Source organism: Rhododendron vialii, chromosome 1a (genome assembly GCF_030253575.1).
Source record: "Rhododendron vialii isolate Sample 1 chromosome 1a, ASM3025357v1".
Classification (NCBI taxonomy): domain Eukaryota; kingdom Viridiplantae; phylum Streptophyta; class Magnoliopsida; order Ericales; family Ericaceae; genus Rhododendron; species Rhododendron vialii.
Window position 1 is genome coordinate 6768952 of NC_080557.1, and position 24867 is coordinate 6793818.

Here is a 24867-nt window from a genome sequence, read left to right on the forward strand (position 1 = left end):
TTAATTATGACCTTTTAGAATAAAATGATCAGAAAAATAAGACATTCGCACCGATTTCAACAGATTAAAAATTTGAGTACTTAGTTTTTTAATCATATTTTTTAGTATATAGACCTTCTAAAAAAATTAAGTGCTCGAATTTTCAATCATTTTGGAACGGTGCGAAGATATTATTTTTAGGATCATATTATTCTAAAAGAGTCATGATTAATTTTTATCTCTAGGGCTATCATAATTAAATATCTGATTTTTATTTGGAATCTTTTAGAGCAGATACTTGATTAAGAGAGCTCTAAAAATAAATTAACTATAACCTTTTAGCATAAAATGATTAGAAAAATAAGATTTTCGCACCGGTTCACACTAATTGAAAAGAGGATCGCTTAATTTTTAACCATATTTTTAATATAGAAACATTCTAAATTCTATATAAAGAATTCAAACATTTTAAATATATATGTATGTGTTAGTGTCACACCCTCGATTTATTTTACATAACTAAATAACCTTTTCGATAAATAATCCTCACATACGGCTATTAATACCCAAAATGAGTTTTCCCATCTGTTTAATTAAAAATCAAGTCCCCAAGTTCAACAAGTTACATCCTTGGCACCGTGGCCCAAATTAAGTTAAGTACATGTGCAAAGTATTTAGAATATTACAATCTTATGTCAAAAGATCAAACAAAAGTAAATTAGTTACAATATCATCTTTAACCCAAAAGTAGTCTATTACAAAGATGAATGAGTAACTAAATGAAGTTAGCTTCCAAAATCTTCGTGTCCAAGCACATCATGGCTTGTAATCTATTGTCCAGCGTTGGAACCTGAAAAGAACTCCCTTGGATGATAATAAGAACTCCCCACCCGCCAGCAGAATGTCCGGTTCGAGCCATACCTAGTGTCCGTGAGAACGGGCCGTCACCACGATACCAACTAGATACAAGATGGCTTAGACTCCACCCCTGTCATTGGGGAGACTTGAACCCGAGTCTCCACTAAAAAGTGTGGTGAGCTAAACCATCTAGGGTACCACCATCGGTGGTATGATTTTTTTTTTTATCAAGCGGAAATTTAGCTGATGATTGCCCTATTATAACCAAGACAAATACTAGTATATATAAACATTTTAGGTGCTTGTTTTTCTTTTCGATCACCTCCTTTAGGCTGCGTTCTGCTATGGGTTTTTTTTTTTTTTTTGTGCATTTTTTGGGCTTTTTTCGTTTTTGTTCTTATTCAAATTTTTTTTCACGTTTGTTAGTTTTGCGACAATTTTTTGAGAATTATTAGTTTGTCTCGACGAGAGGAATCGAAAAAGTAAAAAATTATGATTTTTACCCAAATATTTTTGAAAATATCCAAGATACAGCCAAAAAAATCGGCTTTAAAAAATATTTGGGTAGTCATATTTTTTACTTTTTTGATTTATCACGAGACGAATCAATAATTCACGAAAATTGAACGCAAAACTAACAAACAGGAAAAAAAAATTAAATAAGGATAAAAGCCCAAAAAAAATTCAAAGATCTAAACGGAACGGGGCCTAATAGACTATAAATTCTTATTTAGGGTGTTGGTAGAGCTCGTCAAGAGTTCTACCCTGGTACGTAGTCTAGCCTATACTAATCATTCGGTAGGATTTTATATGCATAATCTATTCACAAAAGAAATTAAAATGAAGATAAGTATGATAATGATGTATGTTGAGCTATCTTTTTTCTGTCTGGTCTTACAATTTAATCAATCAAACTAATCCCTCCTTTTTTTGTTAATTGGTGTTTGAAGATTTTGAGCAAACTTTTTTATGAGTTAACTTTAAGAAAGCACTTTGATCACAGGAAGGCAATAGTGCCAAGGGTTGAAAGCCAAAAAAAAGAAGGTAAAAAGGGATCGAAGAAGAAGAAAAACCCAAAAATTAACTTACATTGAAGATGAGGAAGATCTAGAGGATGGTTTTTGCTTGTAAACAAATTATTGTGTCTACATTTGCACTTGATTTGAGGCACACTCATTTTGCGTCTACATTTTCACACTGGAAAAAAAAAACAATTACCCAAATAATTTCCGAGAAATAATTTCACACTTTTTTTTTTTTTGATCCGAACACGATTCATAACATTTCAAAGAAGCCATACGGCATCTACAGATTTCCATCCGAAAACAATGACAAAGGAAACACCAAAACCATCCAACTAAGAATGAAACAAGGAAGATAAATGTCTAAGACCAGGAACGACTTCACACCACCAATAAAGGTCGGGACACGTGGAGTATGAAATCCAGACATTCAATCTCCTAAGGATTGGCGCAAACCCGAGTCACAGCTAGCAACACAACTCCGACGGATATCAAAACAGCAGAGAAAGATCAATTGCCTTGGGTTACTACCCAAAAAGCACGCCTGCCAACTTCGGGTGAGGATACGAGACGCCGTCTACCGAGGGCGCGAACGAGTTCTCACACCGAAGCAGTGGAGGGAATCTCCGAAGCAAACCTACGCTGTCACGACAGGCTCCGATCGAGAGGAAACCGAGAGCCAGAAATCCGTGTTGGCTAGTGGATCGGTTCTTCAATCGCGGCGGCCGACGACCGACCTTACCCTGCTGCTAGAACGGGAACCACCACGCACCCAGGCACCAAGGCCAAGCCCTAGCCCTTTATACTACTCCGAAAGCCAAGCCCCGAGGGAGTTATTCGCCCACCGCCACAACCCTTCAGATCTAGGAGAAACCTGGACTGGAAACTCAATCCGGACAAGCTGGAGAAAACAGAAAAAAGAAAAAGAACCCTACACTCCTCCTCCTTTATTGCTCCCAAACCCTAACCACATCACTCCCTGCAGCATAGCAGCACCACCACCGACGCAACCACCAGATCAGGGGACTCGGAGGGAGCCGAGCTACAAGAAGAGCACCAGCCAAAACGGCCATGGCCTCCACGCCAGTCGCACATCTGAAAATCCCCAAACTGAGAGCGAAGAAAGGGGGACTGGAGAGACGAAGAGAGGGAGCGGAGAGAGGGCTGAAAAATGGAGGAGAGGGAGGAGGAAGGGGGAGACCGGGGGGAGGAGGCAGAGGCGGTAGCCTCCCCCCAAACCCTAGAGCAGAGGCAGGCGGCTGTTTTCCTTTCTTTTAGAGAGAGAGAGAGCGAAACTCATATCTTCATCACATTCTCTTAATTTCACACTTCGCTTTCGTTAAACACATTCGAGGACTTGTCAAAGAATTCTTCTGTTGTGCAAAAGTGCATCAAAAATGAATCTTTAGAACTATAACTTTTTAATGTGTAAACGTTAACAAAAGAACGATCAACGCTTGGTATTAACTCGCGTTAATAAAAATTACTAAATAGGCTTTGAAAATACTCCTCCGCTCATTTTTTGCAAGAGCTAAAAAAGTGTGAATAAAGTCGAAAAAGAGCCCATTTTCCTAACAAGTAGTCACTTTGACAATATTCACGCTCTTTTTTATATTGTCATCTGTATTTACTGTATTTTTCTTTTATTAGTTTGCTCTTTCATATATTAATAAAATAACATAGTCATCTCCATGGCTGCCGTTCAAAAAAAAAAAATTCTCCATGGCTATTAGGCTTTTTTTTAATTGATTTATATTGTTATCAATAGAAATATAATCTTTTATTAAATAACCAATAATATAAAAACTTACATGAACAAAAACTAAAAAATGCGAATATTAAAAAGACGAGAAAAATCAAGTCCATTTCTTCTTGAGCTGGCTTGCACTGATTCACTGAATAGTGGATACCTGTTGACATCGACACGTATGAATGAGGAGAGAGATAGAGACGGAGAGGAGTGAGAAAGAGAAGTTCCAGCGAGAGAATGGTTAAACTCCATCTTCCCTCTTATCTCTGTCTTGTGGTTGAGAGAGAGAGAGAGAGAGAGAGAGAGAGAGAGAAGAAGCAGAAATGGAGAAGGCTCTGACAAAAGTAGGTAGCATCAAAGCTAGTACATTCTGGGCCCCCAACAAAGCCAAACAAGAGATCTCCAACATTACCCAGGACCTCTCTGTAATCTCTCTCTCTCTCTCTCTCTCTCTCTCTCTACATGTTTATGTATAACTACTCTCTACTCATATACAGATACGTGTCTATTTCTTGGCTTTGATGGAATGTGCTTGATTGAAATTGAAACTAACCCAATTGGTGAATGGTGATTGACATTTAATTGGTATATCCAGAGTGTGTATTGCAATGCCAGAACATGATCTGTATAATTGCTTTGCCAAACATCGAAGGGATTCAGGAAACAAAAATTACAAAGGGGATTTTGGATTGAGTTTGTCAAAATCAGATGAGATGGAAATAATTAATCTGTATTCCATAGACTGACTTATTTTATTTGATAATTTTCCTGTTGTTTTTTGAAAGTTTATCATAGAAAAAAAATGGGTAGACGTCCTATGTGACATAATGCGCTTGCCGGAGCGCGAGGAAAGCGTCTTTCAAAAATAATTCAAACTACTAAAATTCGCGAGAGCGAGAGTTGAGAGTGCAGAGCAAGGATTGAGAGTTGGAGCGGATGGCAGACTGTCGGTAGAACTGGTTGGATAAATATCTTCCGTACCCCTTTAATAAATCTGGAATTTGATAGGGTTTTCTGCATTTTTGGTCATTTTGTTTCTCACAATTTGCATGGAATTGCTGATCCATTATAAATTAGTTGTTGCATTTCATTCCAGTGTTCATCAGATTAGCCAAATTGACTGATTCAGCTAAGTGTTTTCCTCCCTTGGAGTGATCCCCCAGATTATCGAATCTCAATCCCCATTATTTGCATTTTTGTTTTTTCCTTATATTTTCGTTCCATCTATTTCTGTTGGAACTGAGAAAGAAAGTTGTTGATCGTGTGATTGATATAATTCTCATCTTTATCTTTTACCTGCCGGCTATAGCTTCAACAAATTTCAGAGTTTTCTTCTTGTCCAGTGTGAAAGTTTATAGTTTATTTTACTTGTGTTGGGGTTTTCCCTACATTTAATGCTGTAGAGAAAGAAAAACAAATTGATGGTTTGTTGGGTGTTGGCTGTGATAATTAAATGCCTCAAGGGAATTCTCTAGAGTGGTAAGCCGGCTGTGCTTTGTTCCAGGGAGCATTTGTGGTTGGGCTCCAGAAGCATCTCGGCTACTCGAGTTTTTTTGTGCTCCTTTTTTGCTTAGTGCAAATGCCTGTCTATATATGGGATTTGTGTGTGCTATGTGTGTGTGAAAGGAAAAACTTATGAGTGCGTTTGAGTTATAGAAAAACAATGAGGAAAAGGGGTGTGGGAAAAATACCAAGTGGGAGTGTATTTGTATCTCACCATTGTACTCTTCATTTTTATAGCGGATTACTCTCTCTCCCTCTCCTGTGGAGTAGGCACTGAAGCCGAGCCTCGTATATTCTCGTGTTCCTTCTTTTCTTGTGTTGTGATATTTCCCCTTTTGTGTGCTATATTGTGGGTGGGAGCAGAAGTTTCCCAACAAGTTGGCCGATCATATCCAGAAGAAAAGCTTGAGCTTATGTCGTTGATCATATACTCAAAAGTTTTATGCGCCATTTGGCCCTCCGGGGAACCACAGATACGCAAGTGCAGAAACGTTGGATTCAACCCAAAAACTTGTGCCATTAGCCAATTAGATGGAAAAGTTGTATGTGAAGTATCACTCATTCTCTGCCCAAACAATATGAGATCACATACTCTAACAATCCAAAGGGTGGTTTCACATTTCATGATTTTTCGTTTTCTTTGAGTTTTGTGGCGAATAAGTGGAGCCTTTAGCCAATATCTATCAGTTCAATTTCAACAAGTGATTCAGCATTTTGCTTCATGTTGAATGGCCATGGTAGTTAGGTCCTCTTTTATATTCTGTCGACCAGTTCAGATTGCTCCACCTAAGTAGAACGAGTGACCTTATCGAATTCTTTTGGGGGCAGCATTAAGTTAGCATTAACTCGTCACTGAAAGATATTAGTTGTACTCGTAGTTTTCAAATCATGAATCGAAATGGTCATTTTTCGAATCGTGAATCGCTCTGATTTGGTCATGTTAGCTAACCTGATTTCAATGACAATAACAATTTGACATAGGGCAAACACTCACAAAATAGTTTGTTATTACATGGAAATAGTTGATATGTTTCAACATTGGCCAGAATTGTTCAACAAGTCTATAAAACAAACCCACTTAAAACAAAGAAACGACACAATTTAAAGATATCTTATTGGCCAGCCCCATGATGAGCTAACCAATCATTGTACATTTCGGTTGCCAAGTTATCCCTCATTTGGGTCCATTCGTTCGATGTTTCAATGGTTGTAATGTACTCTTCAGGTGGCACATTATGTAGGTTTTGCTACTCCCACGCCGTTTATTCAGCCTCAACAGGATCCACTGGCATTGTACGCTTAATGAGATTGTGGAGGAGGCAACATGTTGTGACGATGCGACATTGAGTCCTAATGGGATAGAAAGAGTAGGATCTCAAGATTTTTCATCTCATCTTAAGCACCCCAAAGCATCTCTTCACAACATTACGTGCGGCAGAGTGCTTCATGTTGAAGCACTCTTCTCGGCTCTGAGGAACGTGTCCTTGCCTCCAAATGTTTATGTGGTATCGTTGACCCCTGAACGGTGCTAATAATCCCGGTCCACTAGTGTAACCGACATCGACGAGGTAGTAACGACTTACAAATGACATTCATAGGTGTAGGTGAGTACGTTTACACAAATGTGGACATATGTTGACTAATGGAAAGGTGGCAAAGTGACATACCTTGTGGAATTTTCAACCCGTTAGGCCTCACCAAGGCGTTTCGAAGCACTCTCAAGTCTATGGTGGAGCCTTCCTAACCAGACAACGCATATATGAATTGTAGGTTTTGACTGCAAACTCCTAACACATTTGTCGCGTAGTCACCCTTCCTTGACCAGAAGCGTGCCTTCATTTCGGTTGGGGGGAGGACAGGTATGAAGGTATCGTCTAAAGCCCCTAGACAATTCTACGAGAGACCAACGATTTATTTTATTAGATTAGATTATTAGAATGAATAACTGCATTACAATAATTGAACACTTTAGATAATCTGTACCTCAAACCATTTCCACCTAACATCCGGCTCATTAGCAGGAATAGCTTCTTGATGATGCCACAAGACATTGTGAAGGCACAACACCACCGGCAAAATAGCGTTGAAATGCCTACTAATTGTGTTTCCTCTGATCTCCAAAATTGGAAAGTCGTACGCCTATTTTTTATATGGTGCGAAAGAATCTACAAAAATATCGCAACTCTCTCCACAAGAGTGACATTCCTAGACTCTTCTAGTCCATTTTGCTCAAGTAAATGGCACAAACTCACGAAGGTATACCTATTTACCCTCAATTGATTGTGACAGTCTGTGTCACTCCCGCATACCAACCTATTAAGTGCGTCTATTTGGTGTTGGTAGACATTAGGATTTGGACGCAAACGAGGCCTTTGTCGAACCCTTTCGCCAATTAAGTCCGTAATTAGCATATACAGGCTCAAAACATTATTGACCATTCTCATGACACATAGAAGCACTAACAATGCCTCATACTTTGCCTTCTTTCTTCGTTCACGTTTTGTTATTCTTGCCATCTGTTTTAGGGCACAACTTATATTAGGCCAAATAAAATAAAGGTCACAATTTATATGGAGTCAAAACTGAAATTAGACCAACTAAATACCCAGAAAACAACACGACTTCATGCGTACATGCATACGCCATGTCTAGTTATAAGCTTGATTTGTCTGTATCCGCGTCGTGTCCTAATTAGTTTTGGGCACATAATGGGACTGCACACACACAGTCAAGCTTACAATAAACCTATCAACCATTTGCATGTCAAGCTTCATTAGCTCTTAAAACTCCCTTTCTCTTTTTGGAAGAGAATTGCTTCTCATAGCCCACAGCATCCATAACCCAACTTTTACAAACAAAATAGCACCATTTCATCCCAAAAAAACAGAACCATTCCACCCCAAAAAATAGCATGTTAACTACCCAAAAAATCGCACCATTGATCTCAAAAAACATGTAAAATGACCACAAAATAGCATGTCAAGTGCGCAGAAAATTGCCCACATGAAAACATCAACCAAAACATGCTATAACAAGTCCATTAATCTATAACAACTGGCCAAAATTTGAAATCTTATAGCTAACTCCAAAATTAGGCCACAACTGAATTAGGGATAATATGAAATTAGGGCACAACTAAAAAATTAAGGCAAAACTGAAATTAGGGCATTAATATGAAATTAGGGAAAATATGAATTTAGGGCACAACTCAGAAATTAGGGCAAATTTGAATTTAGGGCACAACTCAGAAATTGGGGAAATTCTAAAATTTTGGCACAAATATCAAATTAGTGCACAAATCTGAAATTTGAGCAATGAATTCAGAAATTAGGGCACAAATTAGGACGCAAACCAACTCGCGATTTAGGTTTAAAATCTGAAATTTTAGGGCACAAATCTAAAGCTCAATCGAAAACCAAATCGCGAAACAATAATGAGTTCAGATCGCGAAACCACCACCGGTTCAAACCCTACAACAATGGAGCTTAACAATACCTAAGGAAAAAGGAGGAAGACGAGGTAGAGAGCTGGAACCGTCGACGTATGGCGGGGGAGTCACCAGAGTTTGAATCGGCGACCTCTTCCTCTCTTCTTCTTGATCTAGTTTGTGGGATGAAGAAAAATGAGCAAAAGGCGCGAGGAATAGGAATGAAAAAGGGCAACCTGGTCTTTCAACAACGCTGAATAACCAACGATGGGGGGTACCCTTGTCGTTGGTAATCCATCCGCATCCACCCCACAGGTGGATATGTAATCCAGAGTCACCTCTAATCCGACTTCCTTTTTTGCCAGCTGAAGACCGGAGAAGAGGAAGGGAGAGATTTGCAATCCAGCCGCTTGGTATATTCGGGGGCTAATCCCCCATCCAAACAGCCCGTTAGGGTGGTGGAGTAAGAATGATATATATACAGGGAGAGTTGACATAGTTGTTAAATTAGAGGTCTTAGGAGTTGAACTACAAAAGTACAAGTATGGGAACTAAATTGTCACGTGGATCAAGTTGTTGGGTCTTCAATGTAATTGTCCCATTATATATGCGGTGTCTGTGCAATCAGAATTACAACTAGCCCAATATCTCAATTCGAACAGGTATCCCCCTCTCCAGTTCAGAGAAACAGGTACCCCTTTCTTTCTCTCCGTTTGTTGTTTTTTAATATTAGGGTATCAGATGCTTAAATGTAATATATGGTTAAATAAACACACCAGTTATGCAATGAATCCTGAACACTGAATGTTGTGAAATGCAAATTGTAGAACTTTTTTGTGTTTGCATTTACTTGTATTTGCAGAACAAGTACTCCCTCCGCCCCTTTTTAAGTGTCCTGCTTCGTAACTCCAACTTATTAAAAAGACATAATCATTACACCTTTCACATCAGCTTTTTCCTCCACTTTCCCTACTTACTTATCATCATTACACTTTTACTCACTAACTTTTCAAAATAAAATCGACTTTTAGGGACAAAATAGACAATACACCAACTTTTACCCCCCTAACTTTACAAAATGGACACTTATTAAAGGATAGCCCAAAATGGAATACTGGACACAAAAAAAGGGACGGAGGGAGTAGTAGATACACAAAAGTTCCATCTACTTATGGTTTAAGAAGTTTAATTTATTCATAGTCTCTGTTGATTGGTATAAAAGCTATTTTTCCAACAAGGATTTTGAATTTGAATTTGTGTTTTGGGATAAGTGTTTTAGTATATACTTTGAGGGAGAGAGAGAGTATTCACCAACCAGTTGAAACCCTTGTTTCTTGTTCATACTAGAGGTTGGGCACGCGGCACGCACTCTGTGTGTGCATGTGAGAATACATGGGGTGTGCAAGTGGGGGAGTGGGTAGTTGAATGGAACGTGGGGTATCGCAGTTAGAGTGAGTGTTTTTCGTTTATCACCCTGTCAATTAGTTCTTGTCCACTTGTGGTTAAAGAGCAAAAAAATAATTTTGGGGGTAATTATGGAAATCACTTTTGCGACACAGTTTCACAAAAGTGTTCATGCCAAAATGGGTAGCCCCTTACCCGTGCATTCTCCGTTGAGCAAGTGCGTATGTGTAGTAGAAAGATGGCAGAAAACATGATCATTTTTTTGATTATTATTATTATTTTTTTGCAGTCTTCCTACCTTTTGCTAAATAGCACTCTAGGAATGGGCGCAATCTCAACCCCGACTCAACGTCTCAGAGCAACACCAACCACAGCAATATACAAGTCCGTCTACAAGGTGTATTATCTACATTTATTTACATTACCTTATGTATTGGTCATAAATTATCTTATTGGACCAGTAACTTTATGGCATAGATTTTACCTGACTCTGTGATCTCTCTCTCTCTCTCTCTCTCTGTAGAAACCGGTTGCTGATTGCAGTATTTTGTCATCGAAGAAGAACTCGTTTCTCTTTGGCCAATTCACTGCTAGACACTTTCGGGGATTCCATTCAATTCATGGCATTAGAAAGCATGCCGGTAAGTCATATTACATTCTTGTATATTATAGTACCCAAATGAACTATGGTGAAGAATTAAACTAGCCACATTGATAGATCATAGATACAATGTTGATTTCTAACTAATTATTTGATTACTGTAGAAGATTATCTCAATTAAACGGCAAATGCTAGTTTAATTGTCGGAGTTCTTGTTGATTTGTATGTGTCTCCCATGGGCTCTGTTTGTTTGTTTGTTGTGCATATGTGGTGAAGAAGACAAAAAATAGGACCCCTTGACTAATTAGAATGTTTGTTGCTATGTAGAATCGGCATGGACACGCAACACGACATAGACATGACATGTAAATCTAAATTTTTTTGGTGAACATGATAGGTTGGGGACACGCATAGGATGTTATATGTGTGTTAATTATTATATGGATAAACAACCCAAAAGCAACCAAAATACCATATAGCCCGTTTTTCATGGTTATTAGTGCATAATTCACTAAAGAATTTTGATGAAAAACGTATATCCCTCATAAGTGTGTTGTTATGTTCATTCAGGCATCATCTATCACACGAAAGGAAACCCCGCACGAGCATCCATACAGTTTCGTGAAAGTGTTCTAGTGTGTTCTATAGTGTCCCTGGAGTGTCCAAATGGAAAAAGTTGAACACGTGTACGGAGACAGAGAGTGTCAGTGTCTGTCAAGTATCCAGCACCGGTACATGACCTCCAGCGAAGTGTCCGTTCTGCATAGGTTTGTTGTATATAGTTCTTAGCTTATTGCCAGCAAGATAAAGAAGTATATTCCAAATATATGAAACAAAACCTTAATTTTGTTCCCCAAAATCCAAATGTTTTTCAACCACACACTAACTATTACTCGTAAAGGATAAGACTCACAGTCTCCACACTTATCTAAAATACTCAACTCTCTGGCACTTTGGAGTTTGGACACCTTAATTGGAGTATCACACTTACACTAGAGAGTTTCTAGTTTTGGTGATGAGGCCCCTCTAGCGCAGTTGGCCAAGTTTCTAGTTTTGGTGAAGGAGTGCAAAGATTAGGCCTCTCTAGCGCAGTCCAGAACATTTTTGAAGGAGTCCAAAAACTTGGCCTCTCTAGCGCAGTTGGCCAAGTTTCTAGTTTTGGTGATGAGGCCTCTCTAGCGCAGTCCAGAACATTTTTGAAGGAGTGCAAAGATTCTACCAAAGTCTAGTAGTTTCCTGGAGAAGATTTTAATGAAGTCCAGTGATTTCCCTAAATGCTCAAAAGTTTTTGGTGACATTCCGTAGACTTCCAAAAATTCAAGAGTGGGTAATGATCTTTAACATATTTCACGAGTTATCGATAATTGTCTCTTGGGATATAATATCGAGTCCAATAGGTCCAGTGGGACATGTGGTGTGCCCTCCCATTAGTAATGTAGTGGCTGACCGTCACTTATATGTCCTTTTTCTAGGCAAGATAGTCATGTGTGCACTCCTAATACTTGGCGGTCATGACCACATGGTGGATCAGACGTATTTGATAACTTCTCCAAAATTGTGGATTGTGTAGTTTCCAAAACAATTGAATACGTTTGGAACTTTATAGCCTTCCAATTTTCTCCTTTTCATTTTGCAGCCAAAAGCTGAGCTTTATAATTGGGATTTATTAACTTTGTGGTTTTAAGTATACATAATTCTGGTGTGAAGGTGGTCGTGTGTTTTCACCAACATGTGTCCTCCCACTGACTGAGGGGAATGTTGAGAAGGTGTTGGATGAAGTGCGACCGGGCCTAATGGCGGATGGAGGGAATGTGGCTCTGCATGAAATTGATGGTCTTGTTGTGGTACTAAAGCTGCAAGGAGCATGTGGTTCTTGTCCAAGTTCAACTATGACACTCAAAATGGGAATCGAAACTCGGCTCCGAGATAAGATCCCAGAAATTCAAGAAGTGGAGCAAATTTTGGACGCCGAGACTGGCCTTGAGCTGAATGAGGAGAATGTCGAAAAGGTTGGACCCTTAAACCTCTCCTATCTATCACTGTCATACTAAATTGCTTATTCTTTTTAATGGAGAGTTGAATTTTATGCTTCGATAGTAGGTTTTATGAGTCTTTTAAGCTTCTATATTGATAAAGATAAAAGGAACTGGCATATAAATGTTTATTCATTTAAGTTTAGTGCTTTTATGTTTGCAATAATTCGCTTTGTAACACCCAGTAAATGTTTTCCGAAACATGTCAAAACCGTAATTGGCCAGTTGATGATGCATTACCTAAGTTACATGAAAGTCTGTTATAGACTTATAGTCCATCTAAACTTTCACAATCTACAAATGCATCCGTTGCTTCCGATTCTTTGACGTAATTTTGCAAATGTCTCCTATGGATATGGTATGTAGTTCATATGGCTGTACAAGCAACAGTTTTCAATACTAGATACCCATAGTTGTGCCTTCGCCTGGTTTCGACCTAGAGGTATGTGTTCAGGAGCTGGAGTTGAGATTGTGTCCACACAAGTCCCGAAAGAACCGGATTTAATAGAAACTCTTCCTTGATTCTCAAGAAAGAAACTCTTCCAGGGAAGAGTTTCTGGACCGTTAATTGCTGGGAGATGGCTGCAATTACTCACTACATCTTACAGTGAGTTTGCTCCATACAAGGCCCCCCACCTAGGGAAAAAATAATATCATCTGTAGTAGTAACGAAGAAGAGAATTGATTTTGTTTCTGAGGTCTCAAGTTTGCTCATCTTCCAGCTTCTCTCAGAGATAAGACCATTCCTTGTTGGCACCGGGGGTGGAGTACTTGAGCTTGTTCAAATCAACGATTACATTGTCAAAGTCCGGCTAAGTGGTCCGGCAGCTAGTGTTATGACGGTACGAGTCGCTATAACACAGAAGTTGAGAGAGAAGATATCTTCCATTGCAGCGGTCCAGTTGATTGATTAATGGGCCAATTGCGACATGTTAATTAAGGTACAGATTGATTAATGGGCCAATTGCGACATGTTAATTAAGGTACAGATTGATTAATGAGCCAAAATTGTACAATAACTAATTCTTATTTCAACCCAAACCTTATTGGGCAATGGCCTGTCCAAACACCTACGCCATTGTTGCGATAGAAAATTTTCAGGATTTAAGTTTTTCTGCCCTTTTACTACTATATTATTTGGATTGGATGAATTCTTTCCAGTAATTCATGTAATAATCGTATCTCCCCTTCCTTGATTTTCCTTCTCATGGCAAGAGAGGGGCTAGATGATCGGGCTTTTTGATTTGTCCTCCATCAGCACTTAACATATTATCTTAAGCTACATTTATTTTTGCCACCTTGTCTCTCAGTTTTCCTCTAGTTCATGAGGTAAACTCACCCATGTTATGGCCTATAGGTTTGCTTCTTACCCTTTTTGATATTTTTACGAGTGTGGGTATGAAAAAAATCATAAAGGTATGCCACAACTTGCACATAACTAAGAAAAGAACAGAAAACAAACTACCAGCTCCTAGACTTAAAAACTTCAAACTACATGGCAAAAGAGTCGACGGTCAACCTACTCTAAGAATTTTTCAGGTTAATCTTTGACACCATGGGTTTCCTTGGGTCATGCTATAAGTGAGGTACTTCGGTGTTCAAAGTGACTAGAAGTCATGGCACACGCGATGTGTGTGTGGAGAATTATAAGATTGGTACATATTTAGACAAACAAAAAATTAAGAAATATATCGCTGGCGTCACTGTGAGCCAAAAGGAAATAAGAATGCAAGATACTTCTATAAATCAAAGTTAAAAAAAGAAAGATTTGTCACCCTTACAGAGGAAAAGCAATAAATTGGAACTTGGTAGGCAGAAAATTGAAGACCAAACATCAGAAACACAGTAGTTCTCCAGTGACTGATCTGTTCGGGACTCTATCATGGAATGCCTCTTTGCTAATACTGCCCGAAAATCGTCTTTGCTAAGCCACTTAGAAGTGATAGAACCCCTTTAGTCGAATAGACAAATCGAAGAATTCGTTATTATTTATATATTATTATAGGCTGTCAAAAAGATGCTCGGAAACAACATCGAAGCTAGAAAGAGCACCTCTACGTCATTTGGAAATCAAATGCAGCGAACAGTGTCTTCACTCTGTTCCTGTCTTTGTAGATCCAAAGCTATACTTCTCTCTCTGTATCTGTCTGTTTTATTTTCTTTGAAACTGTAGTTTCTGTTGGGAGTGTAACGTTGGGCAGTTGTCCATTAACAGTAACATATGGGATGGAACAATTAGATTTGGGGAGAAATGAATGAAAACGAACATAGATTGAAGAACAGGGTGTTAGTGGTTTGGTGTTCCTGTTGCCTCGGAAGTGGATTGGAACATTAGAGCGTAATGGCCCCAATTGTAGACAGACATAGAGTGAGTATGGTGGAGTTTTTCCTCTTTTACCCCTACAGTTATTTTAGGATATGTGATAGAGTTCATGAAATTTACGATTCGTTTGTCTAATTAGGGAAAATAAAAATGTGAGCCAGCCTCAAATAGGGGTCCACACCAATTGGTGCTCTCCCTTTATCTAGTAGAGTACATGAAATCGCATCATATTAATATATTTTCAGATAAGTAGGACTTCATGTCAGGCCATGCTTCATTTACTACAGTCTTAGTGTTTAGGTATTAGAACCTGGAGCTATCAGTGCTGGAATCTAAAATAAAACTAGATCAAACCTTCCACTTAAAACATGTATAGTCTCTGCATGACATGTTGTTGAAATGATAGTGTAACACTCCTAAGGTTAAGAATCAGTGTAGAACCTCTCTGCAGTGGAATACCATTGCAGTACTATTCATGCGCTTAAAGCCACACTTATCAACTGTATTTGAGGTTTCTGGTTTGTTTTCTGTACTGGTGGGCTTAGATTTGGTGCTCAAACAAAGCTTAAATATCACAAGGATTTTAAGATCTTGTTCCTTGTAAATATGAGAGTTGTTTATTTCATAAACTTGGCCGTAGCTCTAATGCCTTTCTGAGGGGTTTGTTTGGTTTGGGTTTTTAAGGAGGTTTTTGGGGTAATGAGTGGGAGAGATAGATAGAGAAATGAGAGTAATAATTGAGAAGAAGCCTTATTGGGGACAGTGTGCAGAGAGAAAGGGTTAGGTCTAGAGACCCAAAGCGAACACAGTGGTTTTGAGTGGTTTAGCACCCTGCATCCCTTCAAGAGCCTTTCCTATGTTTCTCATTCTGATACAGGCCTTGTGGAGATCCTAATTCTTTCCTCATCATTTAGTGCGAGAGATTGCATTGCATCTCTAAAATCATTGCATAGCGTCGTCGTATTTATATGGTGTTCCATCTAAGTAAACAGAAGTAAATATTGATTTAGTTACAATCCATTTGCATTCAAAAATCGAGTTATTTTAGGTTTTCAGCGTCACTGTTTCTTGCAATTGCATTTTGGTTCTCATTAGGGTTAGTAGAAATTTATTCATTCAATGTTGCTGCTCTGAGTTGACAAAGAGCACTCAGAGTAGATATTAATTTAGTTGGTGTCAATGCATTCTCAATCTCTTGATCTTCATCAGTGAAACCTTTGACTTTGAGTGAGTTTGTTATTCTTTAACGAATTGGTTTTGGATTTCTGCTTCTACTTACTGATTTACTTTCTTCACCAAGACACTTTTGTGATATGGATTTGACCTCTCTAATTTGGTTTTGAGAAACTAGTTTCCCAATTTGGCAAATTAAAGGCGTAATCTTGGCCCTAGGTTTTTTTGTTTTTTTTTTTGCTCATTCCATTTTTTGAATTTTTTTTCTCTCACTTTGTCCTCTAGCATTAGTAACGGAGACTTCTGTTTGTTTGATTGCTTGCTTTTCTTTTGTTTTTGGTTTTATTTCTGGGTCTAGTGGGAAAAGTAATCTTTATCCATTAGTCCCATGCCTCACCCTAGCATCTATCGTCAACAGGTACTTTTTCAGAGTCAACTCAATACCATTGGACCAACTACTCATTGGCCTCTTTTCGTCTTATTATTTTTCTGTTTTCAAAATGAAAAATAGTTTATCTATGTTGTAGATATAAAGAGAACACATTTAGGCTCCGTTTACTACAATGTCAAAAATATCCCTTATTTTTCGGTATTGGTTGCACCTTATAACGTAGGTAAAACAATTTTCCTGAAATTTCTTTTCCAGCAAATTAAAGAAAAATGATTTACCAATTCAATATTGAACTGTCATTTTACAAAACATATACTTAAGTTTGGTATTCAAGTGTGTTCATCTTTTCTGTTAGGAGATGATATTGGAACATCTATCTTGTCTCGTGTTTCCATATCTTGGTGTTCAACTAGGAGTCTAGGAATGTCTATGTTGCTAAATTTATGGTTCTCAAATCTGAAGTCATTTGTTTTGCACAGCCACGCGTGATATTGATTAAGTTTTGCTTTATTGATGGGAAGCTCTAAAGTTGACACTTGACAATCATTTTGAAACACCACTGTCTCAATTTTAGTTTATGAAATCCGTTTCATATGAGATAATTAGTTGTGGACAACTCATCCTTGGATTGCTTGTTATAAGATTTTGTTTCAATTTTGTTTGATCTCAGATTTTGTGAAGCACTTGAAAAGTCCAAAGGCGGGTATGACACACACATGGAACTTTTGGTTAGAAACCTAAGAAGCAAGGGTACTTTAAAAATGTCACCGTAGGAGCACCGAGCACTGGCACCTGAAAAATGTCATGTGTCGGACACGTGTTCGATATTCTTTTTTTTTTGTTCTCTAAGTAAGAAATAAGAATGTTACTTTGGACATTTGTGTGGCACTCTTTCTGCGACGTGTCCGAAACTTCTTTGGTATCTACGACCAATGAAGCATCAGTACGGGGACAACTGGGGTGTGGGTACGAAATATGACAAAAACCTAATATCTAGGGTGCGGGTATGGCTAGTGTATGCCTATATATTGCCTTGGAACGTTTTTAAGGAAAAGTATGTAGTCGATACCCCCAAAACATATTGGGTATGTTTTGGTATTTGGGTACGGTATCAGTACGCCATATTTGTTTTTTGTTTTTAGTTTGGCGATGAACTAGGCGCTTGATATTGACAACTAACTATTTTTTTCCCTTTTAAGTTCTTATTTTTTGTTTGTCCTTAATGATCTCTATATACATAAGAACTTATTTGAAGTATCTAGACACACATACCCCAAAAAAAATTGAGTACGTGAAGTTGAAACTAAGAGTAGGTGGAACATCTGAAAACCATGCTCCTCTTTGAAGTTACATATGTAATATTAAGAAAATGGAGATAGGATTAATCGGGTAAATACCAATAAAACATTGAAAGTGTCATTATGACGTGACCAAATTTAAATAGAAAATGAGTTCTGGTGCAAGTTAGGCACATTTGTTTAAACTTTTTGAAGAATAGATCATACCATACATAAGAAGGTAGATGAGTGCTGGAGGTTTGACATTAACAAGAGCAAAGAAGTATTAATCACTAAAGATATGAATTATAGACGTATCCCAGCTGTGCAAGTTTCATATTTTTTTGATTTACTCATGTTTTTTTGTATCGTTGTACCCGCATTGTACCATATCCTATAATTACGCTGTACTCGTATTGGTGCTTCATAGTTAGTGGCAGTTTCTAACGAGCAAATGAGGAATTCTTTATATAGCTTTTCACAGATGTCAATTTAACTCCTTTGCAGGTGTTCTCTGTCAGCTGCAGTGACATTCATGGCCTCAAGAGACTTATGCCGAAAAAGAATAGATAGCAAACTTTCATGGCCAGAGACGCAAAATTGTAACTGATTTATGTTCCCCTTTGCTCTGATTGGAACCTTGAATTTTTGGAGCGATTTGTAGTGGGGTAAGAACCTAACGGGAACATATGGATGTTTCTCTTTTTCTGGATGGTGTGATAGATTACTTGATCTCCAAGAGCCAAACACAGGCTTAGAGTAATACGGGAGATTTTGATTCATTGACAAGGAGCTGATGGACCCTTTAAACGGGCAATTAACCATTATCCGAATGACAGATACTCGTTCTGTTCTTTGTACCAATTATCACTAGGCCATGGCTTAGTTGAAGCTCTGAAATGTTTTCCAGGCTATATTCTGATTAACCGTCGGAGCTGATTTGTAGTTAGGATGGCAGTGGCTAAAAATAGTATCACAGATTATTCTTTCATCGTTATTATTTAAGGGTTTTTTTGCCAGTCCACAGGAGTATTTTCCGTAAAACAATCTTTGGTGGATTGTTGTCTCTCATGTTTCCCTTCCACCTTTGTTAGCAGTTCATGTTACATTCCGTATTCTTTTGCAGAAGTGATTTATCCGAGGCAACAAACTGCATGGTTGGAGTGATTGTCCTATATCGGTAATTGCTGCAGAAATCACTAATTGCTGCCCGACTAAGGGATGGAGTGATTGTCCTATATCGGTAAGTGGATGAATTCTTTGGTCATTGTTGTTCAGCCACCGCTATGTGGACAGTGGCACTAGCCCTCAGGGATTCGTGGAATTACACGTACGCCCTCAGGGATTCGATGGTAGTGATGGGCTGTTTCTCGGCTAGGGCTTTTGACGGACAAGTCGGCACAACACCGATGGCTACCTAGTAGCGTAGACTCTAGTGCAGCTTGTTTGTTTATCTGCGATTACAATTTACATCGGTGTCCAGTTTTTCAAAAAAAATGCTTTTGGTGACCCATTTTATGACTATATATGTGATATTATAAAGCATATTAAAAACAATAATGTGTTGATTATTAGGATAAAGACCGGGGGCAGATGGTACAAGGATTCTTATACTAAGATCCTAATTATTTGTTTGGATGGAGATTTCAAAATTTTTGGGTTTGGTTCTTTGGGGTATTGTGTGGAGAGAAATTAGGTAATAATTGGACTATTGGAGATAGGGATAATGAGTGGAGATAGGGATAATGAGAATAATGATTGCAGATAGGGATAATGAGTAGAGAAAGAAATGAGAGTAATGATTGAAAGTAGAGTAATGAATATTTTTTGAGTTGGAAATTATTTTTCAAAAAGCCATCCAAACAAGGCGCATTCAGATGATTATATGGTATGTTTTGGAAAAGTGATAAAATCATATATATGAATCATGCAGCCAGGTTTTGTTTTGGCAAAATTAGTCGGTCCTGGGCAATACTTTACATTAGTACTTTGTTGTGCATATTATAATCTATCCATCTATCTATCTATCAATATCCTATACAATTGTAGTGGGGGCTCTCCAACCTTCAAATCTCGAATCCTAAATTTTCAGAATTTAGAATTTTTAAAACCTAAATAATACTGGGCAGTTATATGTTTTAATGGGAGAAGAGGGATGGGGATGGACGTGGGGTGGAGTAAATGGAGATCACATTTATTACTTCTTTTCTTTTCTTTTTTCTTTTATGTTTTATGTTTTATGACTTTTTTGTTGTATTTTCTTTTTTAATTGGTCAATGATATATTTGTGTCCCATTCGATATATGAAACAATGAATAAATTTCAACCCAACGTTTTTTTCGCTGCCCCGTGTATGGAACGGGACACAATGCTAATCATCATTAAATATCGTATGCAAATATATTTGAGCCAAAAAACCTCTAATCTCCCAATCCTAATTTTTTAGATTTTTGAATTTTTTTTTACCAATAAAAAAACTCCACGTTCTCTTATTCCACCCACATATCAATAACTGAATTCATAGTCCTCTCAATTCCCAAATGGAAAGAAAAAAAGCAAAAAAAAAAAAATACTCCCATGTCTATACTCCCAGTCCCAACTTCCATGCCACATGTTTACTTTCACTTTAAAAGCAGAAAACAAACTCCTATATCAACCGAAATGTGCAATACTACAAGCATCCGCAATGTAATAATCAAAAGTGAATAATCAAAACTTGCTACGTCAGCTTTTGATTATTCATTTAGAGGGTTGTTAAAGTTAGCAATGCGAAGTCCTACATTGTTACTTTTGATTATTCAAATGCCCAAATTTGATTATTAGTTAGAAGGTTGCTAACTTTGATTATTACAATATAAGCACTTTTTTAAGCACACATTGCTAACTTTAACAATATTTTGATTTTAATTATTACATTGCGGATGCTCTACTAGATCTTCTATTCCCAAAAACACTAAACCATGAGCCCTCTTCACGGTTAAAATTTGTCATCATCTTCCTTTTACTGCACACTCCACCAGATTCTTTTGGAGTGATTACAAATTCCTCAAAGGTTAGTCTCCATTTTATAATTACCTACTCACAACCGCTGAACTTTAAATTTTTGATTAGTTGGGTTGATCGCATTCCTTCTCTTAATGTTGTTTATATTATTTTTTCCTCCTGAAAGTTTTCGTTGTGAGTGTCAAGTTCGGCTCCTTTCAATACGAAAATCCAACGGACCAACTACCAATTGCCCAAAGATTGGTTCAAGTTCAGCTCCTTTCAGTATAAAAATTTGGTGGAGCAATTCCCAATTGCTCAATACTGATTTATCATGTTGGAATTGCCTACTTACAATCATCACTTTTTTCGTTTGTAGTATTTTTTTAAGGTTTTCATTCTAGCAAGTTGCCGCATCCAATCCAGCCAAAGATTTGATTCAAGCAATCGGCTCATTTTGGTACGAAAATTTGGAGGGCCAATTACCAATTGCTTAAAGATTGGTTTTCAGTTTAGAATTGCCTACAATCATCTATTCTTTTCTTGGTACTATTTTTTGTATTACTCAAATATTAATTTTCATTTTAGAATTACCTACGTCCAATCATCTATTATATTTGCATTTGTCTTAAATTAGCCAGTTTCATCTGAATGTGATCACTAAGTATTGTTGGCATAGATTTACGATTTAAAACTAGCGTTGTGCCTATTCGATGCACGGAAATGGAAAAAACACATTGTGAACGTCTTTTTTTTTTTGTCTCGTGCATCGAACGGGCACAACGCTAGTTAAATGTAACTACGAGTATCTGTCAATCCAAGAATAATGGGCTTTTAATAACACCACAGACCTCCCCTATTACCTCCAACTCAAAAGGTCGGCATAGATGGCTTATCTTTGATTGGACCGAAAAGGAAAATAATCGAGGTGTGCATAAGCTGGTCCGAACACCCTTCAATCGAAAAAAAGAAGAGTCAAAATCAGTAAAACTACAGAGCTTGTTTATGTTGCTTGTCATGCAATAGATGTCTACTTATTTGTCCATTGTCTACAAGCTACTAGAGAGAGAGAGATGCAATTGATGTCAACTTATTTGTCCATTGACTACAAGCTACTAGCGAGAGAGAGAGAGAGAGAGAGAGAGAGAGAGAGAGAAGTAGATATACTATATACTAGGGGGATGAAAGTATTCCAAACTCTATGACGTAATAATTGAAATAACAGCACTCAAAATCATCTTTTAACAATAATCTAATGCGATAACGTACTACTAGCTAGAAATTGAGATCAGTAGATGGCCTGGGTGCTACCATGGCATCGGACTAGTAATCCATACTGCTGGTGGCTTCATTGAATCAGAGTCTGTTAAGCAGAGTTTTTGCAAACATAGAATTCTCTAAATTAAACACACCCCCCCATGTCAATGACCTGATCGAGGATATAAAGAGCTTGTGACCACCAATATTATCTTATCATCTGTGTAGTAAATCCGATTTTCTTTGTGACCCATTAGGTTTGATTTTGACAGTGCAAATTAAAGACTGATTCAAACCTAGAAATACTGCCCCGCCATCTAAATAGCTCCTTAACACCAACCCACTTCGGCTCTGAACCAGTACGTACTAACCTCTAACTTGAACGCTCTAGTATCATAATTGTTATCGTAATCGAATTCGTCAAATTCACTGCATGCATTACATGCATCTGGGTTTTTATCATCATTCTCACTACTACCGGTTCCATCCTCTTCTTCATTAATGTCGTAGTATTGGCCTCCATCAATATGGTCATCCTCATCAAATTCAACACTATCGTCTAAGTAATCCATTTCGCGCAAGACATGATATAAGTCACCACCAGACTCCACCAAATACCAATTTTGCACGAGATCGAGCGATCCAATGCGGAGATGGTGGAGCAAGTTCTTTCACTTTTGGGTGAAGACAAGCCAGTTGATCGGAAATATAAATTTTACCACAGTTATCTACCACGTAAAACTCTCCTCTAAAGAATATACCATCTATATGCCATGAATTCTTCGGAACCTGATCAATTAATCTCCAATCTTTATGATCTCCGACTTTACACACAGCTAATTCACCGAGACCATAGAAAACCAAAACAAAACAATCTGGGGGTGAAGAAGAGGGGGATGTCGATCGATAATATAGCTTTGTCTACATACCACTTGGACAAGAGAGACTCCCCCGGCGGGGTGGGGCCTCGGGAGGGAAGTCACGGGAGGGAGGCTGATCCGGCCACCATTGATCGGGCCGGTTATGTAAATACATACTCATGCTTTTATCCACCACTAGTATAGTAGCACATGCTATGCACGTGGGAGGCACATGTGATAGAAAGCAATTGCAACTTATCATGTCTAAAAATTTGAACTATCTTTCCACAAAACAATATCAAAATTGCATTGTCAAAGCTAAAATGACTCATGTACCAAAACATTTAGAAGTCTAACTTAAGAAGAATACGTTTTATTGCCGACCATATCTTAAGCAGAACCAAGATATGGTCCAAGAATGCGTTTTATTCCATGTCGAATCCAAATGGCAGTTACAAGTACATAATTCAAATAGTACATATTTGAAATGGGCTAAACCTGTTGGGTTTAAATCAGTTTCCTCCGTGTGGTTAGGAGCAGAGGGTCTTGGGTGGTCAAGCCTGTGTATCCAAGCCCCTATTATTTCTATACTTTGTGTTATGAGTTAATGAATTTTTTTTGCTAACAAAAAAAAAGTACATATTTGAAATGATCATTAGGCCCCTCACTTCTTACATCCATGGAGTCCATACACCTAGATTCAATGACAGAACTCTTCTATTTTTTTGGTCCAAACAACAAAATGCAGTAAAACGGAAAGAAATAAAAAACTCCGGTCACCGACAATGTCCCCGGAAGCGCCGCCACGGATCCAGCAACTCATTCGCCGGAAGGAGAGCCGAGCCACCCTTGCGTGGAACTCTTGCTATCCTCTATGGGTATCTTTGTTCCCTGCGTGGAACCTGTTCAGCTACCATCTGTGGGTAACGTTCTTCTGTACTCAATGGATTCCTATCCAAGCCATATGGATAACCCGATTATCGTGGGTTTGTTCCCATCGACGGGCTCCGGTTTGGGGTTTGTAGCCCTTTGGTCAGATTTTGAGTAATCAAAGTCTCAGAGTATTGGTTCAAAAAAAAAAACAAAATGCAGTAGCATTACAATTTTACAATTTCCACTCCAATTATTTTCTCCGTGCAATTCTTCCGCACGTGAAGATCTCCAGAAAAATTTCCTTTCAAAAAACAAGCACCTCATTAAGAAATGATCTACTACTCAACCATGTGTTCTACATGTTATTAACATTACAGCACACGACAAATTGAAAGTATTGTACCAAAAGGCAAGAAAAACAATCTACAAAATATGATACGGAAAAATGGAATGTGATATGTAGGCTCATAGCACCATTAAAGCCTTCAATAAAACACAATGGGTCTTGGGTGTCTTGTGCGAAATGCAAGAACTCTTGTTAAGACGCTCTTCGTTCAACATATACGGGCGATCTGTTAAATGGTAAGCCGAGCCCTGTGGAGGAAAAAATGAAAAATTAAGTTCAAAGCTGATCCAGAATCTAATTCTCTACACTTGTTTGTAACCAAGTTCATGAGTAAATGTGCTAGTAAGAATAATGCACATAAATCTCTGTTTCTTCCCGAAAAAATGTAAAAATTGGCCTAGGAGCAGCGAGTAGTGCAGTTCTAGGCCTGATGCGGGCGTGCCAGGGCAGGATTGCTGCCCAAATTCGTATCAAGGCCTGGAAGCCTTAATCTGACTTCTAATGGACGAAAGTGCACGGCCTAAGGGTGGAGACCGTGAGGAGGTTCGTGGTTTGCCTTTGCGGGCTAAGGACTTAAAATTTCCTAATCGTGTGAAAAATGGACAGAAAGGTAGAGCAAGGCCTAAAACAGAAATAAAAGGACTTTATTAACGGTTTAACAAAGTCTGATTACAAGGAAATGAAATAAAATCTAAGCTTGGCTAGATTGAGTACAAACTATTCTAGAAAGTAAAGCTAATTGAAAGATAAGCAGTGGGCTTGTTTGGTCGGGGACCGAAAGATAAAAATAGTTAAAAGATAAATGAAA

General features: G+C 38.1%; 1 protein-coding gene across 5 annotated transcripts; it reads left to right on the forward strand.

Moving 5' to 3' along the window:
- Positions 1–3768: 3768 nt before the first annotated feature.
- LOC131300188 (nifU-like protein 3, chloroplastic) lies at positions 3769–20339 on the forward strand. Of its 5 annotated transcripts, none has more exons than XR_009190891.1 (6): positions 3776–4034; positions 10233–10340; positions 10467–10584; positions 12252–12553; positions 18249–18409; positions 18868–20339. XR_009190891.1 is itself a non-coding variant. In XM_058325912.1 (6 exons), exons 1-5 carry the CDS (start codon positions 3933–3935, stop codon positions 13489–13491), a joined length of 822 nt encoding a protein of 273 aa, XP_058181895.1. In that variant the 5' UTR covers positions 3779–3932; the 3' UTR covers positions 13492–13518; positions 18249–18449. The 5 variants fall into 5 exon arrangements, 3 of the variants coding, with proteins under 3 accessions (XP_058181906.1, XP_058181895.1, XP_058181909.1); XR_009190882.1 differs by lacking the exon at positions 18868–20339 and adding an exon at positions 13300–13560 and having other exon boundaries at positions 3779–4034; positions 18249–18449; XM_058325912.1 differs by lacking the exon at positions 18868–20339 and adding an exon at positions 13300–13518 and having other exon boundaries at positions 3779–4034; positions 18249–18449.
- Positions 20340–24867: the final 4528 nt, after the last annotated feature.